This window comes from Rissa tridactyla, chromosome 3, assembly GCF_028500815.1.
Source record: "Rissa tridactyla isolate bRisTri1 chromosome 3, bRisTri1.patW.cur.20221130, whole genome shotgun sequence".
Taxonomy (NCBI): Eukaryota; Metazoa; Chordata; class Aves; order Charadriiformes; family Laridae; genus Rissa; species Rissa tridactyla.
The window spans coordinates 43,967,144-43,979,278 of record NC_071468.1 but is presented as its reverse complement, the minus strand read 5'-3'; the positions used below and the strand labels follow the sequence as shown (position 1 = coordinate 43,979,278).

At 38.1% G+C, this 12,135-nt stretch overlaps 1 protein-coding gene across 7 annotated transcripts in view; it reads left to right on the top strand.

Moving 5' to 3' along the window:
- MTR (5-methyltetrahydrofolate-homocysteine methyltransferase) overlaps positions 1-12,135 on the top strand; it is a 52,193-nt gene that overhangs the window by 37,895 nt on the left and 2,163 nt on the right. Inside the window, exons 23-30 of one of the 7 annotated variants that reach the window (XM_054195207.1) lie at positions 109-176; positions 1,035-1,155; positions 3,920-4,001; positions 4,762-4,860; positions 6,063-6,138; positions 7,767-7,922; positions 8,577-8,773; positions 11,322-11,522. In XM_054195207.1, coding sequence (XP_054051182.1) covers positions 109-176; positions 1,035-1,155; positions 3,920-4,001; positions 4,762-4,860; positions 6,063-6,138; positions 7,767-7,922; positions 8,577-8,773; positions 11,322-11,522 — 1,000 coding nt within the window. Of the gene's footprint in view, positions 1-78; positions 177-1,034; positions 1,156-3,919; positions 4,002-4,761; positions 4,862-6,062; positions 6,139-7,766; positions 7,923-8,576; positions 8,774-11,321; positions 11,523-12,135 lie in introns of those variants that run through there. The other 6 variants (XM_054195206.1, XR_008465398.1, XR_008465399.1 and 3 more) reach the window with 6 other exon arrangements.

Genomic DNA, 12,135 nt, shown 5'->3' with positions numbered 1-12,135 from the left:
AGGTCAGTTATTTACAGTAAGAGTACTGTATTTGCCCTTGAGCAGAAATTTGAAATGTTTTTTTTTTTTTTTTTAAAGAATCTTGTGTCATCTCACTTCTTTTCACAGAGTTATTGATTTAGGAGTCATGACTCCATGTGATAAGATATTGAGAGCTGCTGTTGAGAACAAAGCAGGTATAGAGAGATTTCATTAGTACTCCTGAATTGTTTGATTTTAAACCCCACTCACGTTTTTTATTGCTACTCATTGCATTCCTGTGCTGTCTATGATTTGGTCAGACTATCTTCAGATAAATCAGAACTTTTGCATTGACAATCATAGTTATTTAGTATTTGGCACTTCCGTGAAACCCAGGCTGAGGCACTGAAAACCTGTATCAACAGGAAAGCTGCAAGAGAGACGTTTTAGTATTTGTTTTATGGATGGATAAATGGAGACTTGGAAAGGTTAGATAACTTCATGTTGGTTCTTAAATCAGTAAAAGAACTTGGCATTCAGCCTGCCAGATCAGTGAGTGTGAAATCAGGACTGAATTGTTCTAATAAATAATGAACATTCTGAAACAAGTTACAGTTGCTTTGAAACAGTCTATTGCATCTTGGAAAAGATGAATTGTGTGGAACATAGGTGGTGAAGTTGAAAACGTTTGCTGTTTCTGAGAGCACAGCTTATAATTATTTTGTCTTATTTCCCACCTCAGTGCTGAACTTCTGAGGTTGCTAATCAGAAGTAGTATATATTTATTGCTGAAACTAGAGCAGTACGTATTCAGCAGCTGTGAAGACCGCTTGAGGAAAATCCTAAACTGGGCATTTGGCATCACTTTCAATCTTGGAAAGCTTTCACTTTTTAATTAGGTCAAACCTTGCTTTTAGACTAGCAACTACCCTGCGCTTTTATCTCACTATTTTCTGTCTGACGCATGAAGTTATCTGATGTATGGGAGAAATGCTTTCTGTAATAATTTCTGTGTCATTCTAGAGTAGATTTGCTAAACCTTTTGTGTATGTCTGTTTGTAAATTTGCAATAGATATAATTGGCCTGTCTGGTCTCATCACCCCTTCTTTGGATGAAATGATTTTTGTCGCCAAGGAAATGGAGAGATTGGCAATAAAGATTCCTTTGCTGATTGGAGGAGCAACTACTTCTAAGTAAGATATCTCGGTTGGGAAGAAGGGGAATGTATACGAAAGTAACATTAACCAGGGAAAAAGAAAAGTTATAGCCATTTCTCTCTCCCTTTCCCTTGTTTTCCCCTAGCACACGTACTGGTATGTATGTACTTAAGACTGAATGTTATTTCTTTATATCAGGAGTCCTACAATATAGGAGTAAAATGTAATTGGGACACAACAAGTAATGGACACCTTAAACACTTCTTTTTTTGCGAGCATTATGGATTTTGCAAGCGTATATTGTATATGGAAGTTTTATGTTTCCTTCTAAAATGTCACACACATATGCATATGAATACAGTTCTGTTCTTCTAAGGGGTTGAATAATCTGTTTCAATTCACCAAAGCATTGAGAAAATGCAGGATTTTGAGCCTCAAAATCGTCATGTTGACATCAGGGAGCTATTATCTTTAAGAAAGTTAATGTATTTTCCTGGATCACTGTTCAGTACTGTGTTGATTGGGTTGAGAACCCAGTCCCGTTCAAGCAGGCTGGTAGGGAATAAATTCTAGCTGCTTGCCTTGAAATAGTTACCATTTTGCTTTTGATAGACTGAGCTTTCCTGTTGAGATCTTGTTCTCTCAGATCTGTTCAAGTGAAATAATACAGCTGCTGTGATGTCCTGAAGACGAGTGTTGACAGCTCACTAACACCTGGTATTAACATTACCACCAATATGGTTTAGGCACGTGTAACGGCCTTGGGTCATGCTTTGCTAACTGGTTCATGTACAATATGCTTGAGCATGTGACAGCTCAGAAGACTGCAGAGGTCATTTCTTGCATAACTAGAAGCTGTTAGCAGCGTTGCTTTCTTTACTAGAGCAGCACGTGTTCTAGCAGAACCATTAGCTCAATGTATTTTGTATTTTTGGCCTTAGCAAATCGCCCCATAATTTGACAGGGGGGGAAAAAAAAGGGCTTTATTCTAACTGGAGGTCTTAGGAGAGCCCTTTCTTGAGATCTTTTTAGTGTTTGTACGCAGAGCATTGTGGCCTAGTCACTGATGTCAAATACCAGCATCAAACAGTATTGTAGAATTTATCCAGAGAGATGAATGTTGCCAACAGCAAGGCAACACTAGTTTTATCCTTGAATATGGAAATTATTGAAGAATATATGTATAATTTTGTAGACATAAATAATAATTTTATTCATGTGAACTGTATACAAATACATACTTATGCATATGCCCACACACATACGATTTCCATAAAATATATGTCAAGTAAATGTATTCTGTACGGAAGACTGGATTGGCAATATATATTTAATTTTACATCCACAGTCTTAAGTTTAACTTCATGTGTGCATTCTGGAAGGTTGCGTACATGTTGGAAGAACCATCTACACTTTTTCTCTGTAATAAGTAGACATTGTTATCTAAAATAAGGATACCATAAGTGCTTGGAAAGGTGGAAAGTGAAGTTAGTTTGAATGATAGAGAGGGGCTGGATTTTGCCTACAGAATCTACATAAAAGAGTTTCTTCATAACTTACAACAATGATGAGCTTTGAATTCTTACTCTACTGCTTTGGTAAATTCAGATGCTGACAAGTAATGGTGACAGTTTTGTTGTGGTAAAGTTTATTTTTAAAAAATATAAAAATGAATAGGTACTAGTTGATAAAGTGCCATTGTAAGACCGTGCCCTGTTTGTTTCCTCTCTGTTCCTATCAAAATAGAAAACACAATATACGTTTCTAAAAAATAGAGCTGCCAAGATCAAAAGCGCATCATCTAGAAGTAAATTAAGAAGCTTCTGGACAGTTGGTTACACAGCTGTGTTGCACAGTCATCAGTAACCTCCATGGCCAAGTGCTTAAAATATTTGCCAGAACCTGAAGAAAAATGAGATCTTATCTTTGCTGTGGAAGACCTCTTCCTGGGTTCTGATTTAAATTAATTTAAAAAATGGTGTTTGACTGTAGCATTTAAGAAAGCAAACTGAGTTTTGGTCTGCAATGTCTTCATTCCTGCACTTGCTTGCACAATTTGCCAGGACTCTGAGCAACAGGGATAGCCAGCTGCATTTCACATGATAGCTTAGGCCTCAGTTTAGGATTCCAAACTTCAATTTGATCAACAAAGTACTATAGTGATTCTTCGTTATATGCTGAAGTATTTCCATGAGGATTGGAATATGAGTAAATGATAAATAATTGGATGAATTGGGAGGTTTTTATGTGAATGTCTTGACTGATCAAGCAGGTGCAAGTTTGTAATATTTATTGACTACTGTCAGAATTCCTTCTTCAGGTGAGTAGAGAGCTTGTGCCTCCAGCTTTGAAGTAGAGCATGACAGAAATGCAGTAATCATCACTGAAATATGTTAATGCTAATCCGTAGACCCAGAGACTAGCATGTGGGAGGGAAAAATATAAGATGAGCAAAAAAGATTAAGAAAAAATAGGCTTAGTTTGGAACATTCTCGCTGCAATTTTCTGAGACTCAAACTAATGAGTTGCTGATTTTCAGTCAGTTGGTAAGACAGTGAGGGAATGTGAGTTGGCACTATTTATGAAGCGTTTTGATACTCTTTTGAAGAAAAGTGTTTATGTACCTATTATTGAACTCTGTGTTTAATCATCCATGCATAGCAGATCGCTTTCGTCTTTTGAAGTTCTGGCCTATGCATTAAATCAGGATTTATTTTGCTGGGGGTTTTGTCTGTTTTGGGTTTTTTTTTTTTGTTTCTTTCAGTTGTGAAACGTTCACTCTTTTTCTTTTTCATTGAAGAACACACACAGCTGTTAAAATTGCCCCACGATATAGCGCACCTGTAATTCATGTCCTGGATGCATCCAAGAGTGTTGTGGTTGTAAGTTCTGAATCATAGTTTCTCATTCATGCAAAAATATATGCCCTGTTTTTCTGTTCTGCCTCTCATCCTTTCCTCTAAGGCTTAATATTATGGCAGAAAATTGAAGAGGCGCAACAGGGACCAGTTTCTAAACTACTGTTGCTTCGGTTATTTTTTTGCTGCCACGTGTTACCTCATCTGACTTGTGCCAATTATTGTCACTGGGTACCTTCATTTAAATGCCCATTTCTCTAGTGAGGGTGACATGATTCACTCTGAGTCCTAGCCTGTAGTTTTGACATGTTTTATAGCAAAGAGCAATGGGATTAAATGTGATATATTTCTGCAGTTAGTGATATGGCAACATTAGTACTGTGAAACATCTGGCTGGAGTTTCCGGGATGGATGCTCTCTGTGTCAAACAAATGGGTAGTCTTAGCTGGCAGATACCTGCTGGGAAGAAGTAGGCCAAGCTGTGTGGTGTTTCTATGACTATTCAGTCTCTAAAGTCTTGGAGTGTTCTTCTCTCAGGTCTTTCTAGAGCCAGACTTGGCTCTGCTAATATTACTGGTGTGGTAGGGCAGTACTCTGTCATAATCATATTCTTAAATATTTTTTGAACCTAGCTTGCAAATTAGCAGTAAAGCTTAGTTTAGTGTTGTCAAGAGTAATTGGCAATGAGTTTGAAAGACAGATAGCTTAGCCTGAAGTTCATACTCAGTCCTTACTATAGTGTGTTCAAGTGTGGTACTTAGCGCTTTCTCTTTACATTTTTCAGTGCTCCCAGCTCTTAGATGAAAGTTTAAAGGATGATTTCTTTGAAGAAATACTAGAGGAGTATGAAGAAATTAGGCAAGAACACTATGAGTCTCTCAAGGTACAAATAAAATTGCTCTAGCTTCTTTTCTTGTTTGAATGGTCAGTACTTGCCTCATTGCTAGCTCTCAGTTTCAGCTCCTTATAAAGACCTTCAGGTGTATTTGTGCTGATTTAAAACATGCAGTAGAATTGATGGAAAACTTCCAGAAGTGCTTATAAAATCAAATTCTATAACCTATAAGGGAAAATTCTGTATGAGTCTAACATATCCTTGGTAAATTCTTGGTTGTCCTCAATGGACAATCTCCATGAAGCTGGAAGTTAAGTCAGCTTAACCGCCTTACAGGAGACCAGTGCTTTCCTGGAGCAGTAGCTGGAAACAGGGAACTGTATGGGGTAACTAAAATGGCACTGGTTGCTTTTGCTGGAACTAAGCCACACTCTGTTGAGTACTTTACAACACCATGCTTTCCTGATGTGTTCATATTCTTTAGGGATCTGAGCAGTCTCAAAATAGAGAGCTGAGGCTGGCATTCGAGGAAACTGAAGAGAAGTAAGCAATGGAATGTGGAGGTGGACTGTACAAATTAACAATAGGAAACAACATATAACTCCTCTGAGGCCATCTTTGTCAATAAACACGGAAGCAAATTGAAAGTCATCTGGGTCTTACCTGGTCTCTTCATAACGAAAGATAAATCTTGAGGCCTCCTGCTGAGGACATTTGGCTTGACCAAGTCTAAGACTGTCTTTGCACAGGGAACCAGTCCACTAAGCTGAAGTCAGTGAGCGCAGCACTCTCCTTTAAGCAGAGGTCAGCACTGAATTCGTGGGCCTTACTAAAGTTACTGTAAACTTCCTGTGCCTTTCAAAAGATCCAGTAATTTCCCCAGAGGCATGCTGCAGCCACTGGTGGTGGTATCACTGCAGGCTTAAGCTTTTTGCAGGCAATAGGAGAGCATCTTGCTGAAGCTGTATTTTCATGTAATTTGAAGTAACAAAGGAACTTCTGATGTAGTTCAGATGAACTGGAAGTCTTGTAGGCCAGTTTCATTAGAAGTATATGCGAAAAAATAATGGTATGGTTGTGATGCAATCTTACTTTACACTTGTGAACTGGGAGTTGTTGGAACTGAAATTTCCTGTTGTCAGATTTGTCTCAAAGACCATTTTGAGTAAAACTCTACCACCAAGACAACAGTTACAGTTTATCTGTCTGAAAGATGGCTGTCTTTGAAATTATCCTTTGTGTTCATACAGGAAAGAAGATACTTGTCTCTCCAGCAAGCTAGAAGAAAAGGTTTCCATAATGACTGGTTATCAGGCCATAAACCAGGTTAGTTTAAAAGTTGTTGTCTGTTGTTACTGTGCTTTTCCTTTATTTTATTTTATGTATTTATTTATATATTTTTAATTAGATTATGCTTCATTAAACTTCAGGATATAGTAGTGTAACAACTTGAGTAAACTGGTGTCTGTCTGAGCAGAGATTTTTTTTTTGCATAAATTTGAGCATCCTGTTTCTGCTTTATATTTTTCACAGTATATTTAAAAAATAAATTGGTAATTAAAAAATTGGTAAAAAAAATCTAAAACAATGAGTTACCCATAACACCATATAATCGATGATCAGAAGGCTGGAACACCTATGCTATGAGGACAGGCTGAGAGAGTTGGGGTTGTTCAGCCTGGAGAAGAGAAGGCTCCAAGGAGACTTTATTGCAGCCTTCCAGTACCTAAAGGGGGACTACTGAAGAGATGCGGAGGGACTCTTCATCAGGGAGTGTAATGATAGGACACGGGATAACGGCCTCAAACTGAAAGAGGGTAGATTTAGTTTAGATATCAGGAAGAGATTCTTTACTGTGCGGTGGTGAGACACTGGAACTGGTTGCCCAGAGAAGTTGTGGATGCCCCATCCCTGGAAGTGTTCAAGGCCAGGCTGGATGGGGCTTTGAGCAGCCTGGTCTAGTGGGAGGTGTCCCTGCCCAGGGCAGGGGGGTTGGAACTAGATGATCTTTAAGGTCCCTTCCAACCCAAACAATTCTGTGATTCTGTGAATCAAAGATAAGTCTAACGCCTGCTTTGCAAAATAATGTCAGACTGGGTCGTTATATTGCAAAATTCACTATACCATATTTAGGGAACACACATTCTGACATGGCATTTATATCAAATTGCTCCTTACGCTTTTTCCTACTCCTCCCCTGTCAGTGTCTATACTGGTTTGTTTTGACTTTATTTTTTTTAATTAGAGACTAGAAGTATAAACAACATTCCACAAGAAATTGCATCGTGCAGTGATGTGAACACTTCACTGCTTTCTGTCATTTCTTTTACAAGGCTCAACAAGATGCTCATCTTAAAAAAGGTTGTGTTATGAAGTATTGAACAGCACAGACAAAACAAGTGCAAAGCTTGTGGCTACATCATAACATAGATACATCTTGCTTTTTCACTTGTGCACATGTATCTGAACAAGTGTGTGGTGGTTGCAAAAGTTCTTATAAATGTTAATTTACAGAAATATTCTACAGTACCGTAGCATGCAATATGTCTGTGTATAGAAAGCACGATTTGTAAATATGAAAGGTATATATAGCCATAAAATATGTTAGGTATTGGTAAGTTGTGTATGTTTTTTGGTCTTCTGTTTTGGCCAATATCTTGGCCAATGAAATAAGTCAGAAGTCCAACAGCTAATAAGTGTTGCTTTATATGAAAGAACCAAAGGCCTTAAATTTTTATTTCAACTTTATATGCCTTTCACACTTCTTTTTATCACATTGTAACTGTAGGGTACGGTATGACTTGGGAACGATGTGACAGTGAGAATTCTAAGACAGTCACTTTGGAAGAGGTCATTTGCAGTGGTGGAGGCTGTTGAGCATCAGTTATGCTGCACATACAAGAGAAATTTTAAATTATTTTCATCATGTCAGATTATACTTCTCATTCCTACAGTTAAACCGAAATTCATCGGCACAAAAGTCTTTGAAGATTATGACCTGAACAGGCTGGTAGAATACATTGACTGGAAGCCTTTCTTTGATGTCTGGCAGCTTAGGGGAAAGTATCCCAACAGGGGTTTCCCCAAAATCTTTAACGATAAAACTGTAGGTGAGTATTGAAATTGCATATGCTTCATGTAAATAATCCTAACAGACCTGCCGTGCTGCAGTAAGATTCTGAAATGTCACTGACATAATTTCTTTAAAGCAACACCTAGTGAACCAAGTGTGAGGCTGAAGAATAAATGGGGAAAAATGCTCAATCATCTTATTTAGAATTCAGCCGCCAAAACACAGGGAGGTATTTTAACGACAGAAAACGGCAGCAGAGCACTTGATATATCTGTGTTGCCGTTTTGGGTGAAGACGGCAAGAGGGCTCTCTCTCCTTTTGAAACTATTCAGTGGGCCTTGAAATAAATATATGATGAAACTGCAAGGGTGACACTGAAATCAATGTTCTGGATCTTCTGCACTGTGGTAATGTAGGTGCACACGCATGTTCTCTGTTGCTCATTTTATTCTGCGTCCTCTGCCTCTACTAGAATGGTGCTGGCTGAATTAATGTTTTTTTTCCAGGATATATGTTGTTACAGCTGTGTGGACATAATCACACTGCTATCTTTCTGTTTACTGTATCTGACAGATTGTTGCATTCATCAGAGAATTATGTGGAAAATGAACCAATCTTCAGCAATTCTTAAACCCATTTCGCCAGTTGTGAAAACATGCCTTTTCTAAAGGGTTCTCCCTTTTTTTGATAGGTGAAGAAGCAAAGAGAGTTTATAATGATGCTCAAAATCTACTGAAAACATTGATTAATCAAAAGAAATTACAAGCCAGAGGTATGGTTGGGTTCTGGCCAGCTCAAAGTGTTCAAGACGATATCCAATTATATGCTGTAGAAGAGGCACTGGGATCTTCGGAACCAATAGCAAAATTTTATGGCTTGAGGCAACAGGTACAATGACAGAACATTTGTTAACTAAAGTGGGTTTTTTTTTCTGAATTGGAAGAAAGTAACAGAAGTGCGCTGTTAAAATCTGTGCAGAAAATAGTGGTTGTAATCTGTCTGCAGCCATTGTCTTGCCTTTTCTTTCAGTAATAACAAGATCTTAGTGATGACCCAGATGCTTGTATTGTAGTATTTGTACTATTTTGCATTGTAGTAGTTGTACAAAATGCTTTATAGATTTGACATTTTCAGATATGACGTGCATCTTCTGTCTTCATTTTAATATGTCAGATGTCCTAAAGACTGTGCTGTATAAATTCATCACATGGATCCCATGCACTAAATTAAAACCTAATGAACCTTAATTCTGTAATATCCCTGGATTCTGCCTTAGATGAAGAATTCTGCTTCACTGTGTTAAAGGTTAAAAACACCTATAATTAAAATACTTGGAAAACAAAGCTCGATAGAGAAAAGTGTTTTTGATAGTCTTAATTTTAATGTAAAATTCCCCATGAAGAGGCAGTTTAGAATTAGGTAGTTGGCTGAGAGAATTATTATTTTAAATGTTCATGCTTGAATCATACTTAGGTAGATTTGCATTTATTTTGATAGATGGAACATTTTCAAGAGACTCTGCCTCTCCTTCTTCCCTGCCTTCTGAATCGGCTTCTTCATAGTTCACATGTTCAGAGTCATCAAACATGGCAGAAAACAAATTTAACAAATACCTAAATTTCTGGAGTATGGTATTCTATGAGGATAGTCCTGTGCCAATATTGCAGTACTAAGAAATACATGACTTTATCTTTTCCAGTTCCCTGGAACAGATTATCTGTTGCATGGAGATGTATCTAGTGTATCTTGACGATCCATGGCAGGTGTTTATATAAACTGTTCTCACAAGCATTCAGGCAGGGCTGTTCCAGGGCCTTACTACCTAGTTAAACATTTTGATATCCCATGTAAATCAAGTTTACTACAGTTTCTTTTCCTGGCCTTTTCCCAGGGTTCTCCCAAGGAGAATATCTGATTTGATGCCAAGGAGAATATCTGATTTGATGTTCTTCTTGTAATGGTTTTTAGTATTGGAATACTCTTATTTTCCTTAGTCTTTTTATCTTGTATATTCCAAATCTATTCAGGCTTTTCTCAAAAGTTAAGGCCATGAAGCTCTGTGCTGTCAGGGGTACCATTCTTCTGGACTCGTATTTTAGCTGCATCTCTTTCAATCTGGCGTATGAAGTAATTCGGCAGAGGCTTCACCAGAGCAAAGTAGAAGAGAGTAATAGTCTCCTGTTTCTTATATATAATGTTCCTTTCAGTACACACAGTTCTCTCTATGACATTGGCACTATTAAGGATGTGATGTGATGTAAATATAAAAGTTGTAGATGCATTTAGAATTTTCCTTAACTGTAATCATTACAGAAGAACCCTAAAATTAACACAGATTTCACCTGTGTGGAAAAAGAGTATTTGTTCAGTTTTATGGTACTTCCTGTAACCTAGTAGGTTATAGAAACTGGGAAAACAGTTGATCATGTTTCTTTGGTTTTCATGGGGGTGGGGCGTGTGGTGTTCTCTTCATTTTTTAAACTGCAGTTGGGAGCAGGTGGAAAGCATTGTTAAAATATTGACATAGAATAAGGAAACTTGGAGAGGAACCTTCAGTCAAGTGATAGCCATGAAATAACTTTTATCTCTCTGTAAGCTGGGTAGATTTACAAGAGCTGTGCCACTTTTTAAATAGCAGTCGTATTCCCACAATGAATATGCTGATATGATCTGCAACTGTAAAACTTCTTGTTAGGTGTTATGGCCAGAGTTCAGTCATCTCTTTCTATTCCTTTTTTTTCATTTTGGAAAAGGATCCAGTGAGGGGGACATTTCCTGTTTGTGTAAACCCCTTGAACCTTGCTTGGGATTCAACTTTTCAGTAGCGATAAGATGCATTTTGTTTGTATTTGCATGTGGCTAATGTCCACCTACATCCTGGGGTGCTGTTTTGTCTGGATTACTGAGCACCTGGTTTGTAGCATGAGAAGCTAGGCGTGTTTATAAACTGTCACAGGCATTCTAAAATGGGAGTTGTGGAAGAATTCTGCAGTTTGCATAACTGGGATGCAAACCATCAGCCATCAGTTTTGCTAACAAAAGTGGAATCTGAGTGCTAGAGATGGAACATTCCTCCTCTTACCCAGGGGTTGGCACAAGAATGTTCCTTCTTTTGTAATAATTCGTCTGCGGAATAAGCTGTAAAGTCTTACTAGCTGTAAATAGAAGCGAAACATCTCTCTGTGTGTGTCCAGCACAGCATCTCTCTTATTTCACATTTTGCTCTTCAGTGATCCAAACACCCTCAGAGTAAGAGAAGTGTTTTTCTTCTAATTCAAGTACAAGAAAGCCATCATGGCTCAAAGACTAATTAGGTGTCTGTCAGAAATGCCTTAAGCCCTTTAGTCTTACTACTGGTCTTTAGATTAATAGTGTACTAATATTTAATACATTTTTTAAATGTTCTGATTTTTTTGCATTGGTTTTGTTACTTCAGGCTGAAAAGGACTCTGCCTGCACAGATCCATATTACTGCCTCTCTGACTTCATAGCACCACTGGATTCTGGCGTTTGTGACTACCTAGGCCTGTTTGCTGTGGCCTGCTTTGGTGTAGACGAGTTATGCAATGAATTTAGGAAACAGGATGATGAATACAACATCATCATGGTAAAGGCTCTTGGCGATCGCTTGGCAGAGGTATGAGGTTTTATTATGTGTTTCCGTGCAAATTTTCTGACTGTGTACTAGATTTGCTTGACAGGGTGCTGTTTCAAGTTTTAGCATAAACTTAGACTGTTGCCTGTAATGTGTGCTCTGCATTCAATCTCAAAGTGAACTGGTTCTACTAAAATTGTCTTGAGAGTCCTCTTCTGAGCCAGAGGGGACTCTGCTGTCTGTATCTTCCAGCTGCAAAAGCATCTCTGAGTTCTTTTTGAGGATTGATAGAATTTAGCAGGTTTTAAAACAAGACTGCTCAAGAACTGTCTTTAAGTCTTGTTTTATTTACATGAGAATGTGTTGGACTGAGGTGTGACCCACCAATTATATTCTTGAATTGCAGACATGCCTTCTGTTTTAATGGTGACCATGCAGATGTATCCAGGGTACAGGTCTTTTGAGTTATCATGTCTTAGGTTAGGCAGACAGGCTCTTAAAGCTCTAAATGAAGTGGTTTAGAAAATGCTGTCCCTTCCCTTCTGCCTCTCTGTCCCCACCTGCCTCCCCTCGTGCTTACACCTAAGTAACCGTGTTATAACTTACAGCAACTTTGGTGTGATGCAGATGGGGTTAGCTTATTTCAAGCTAGAAC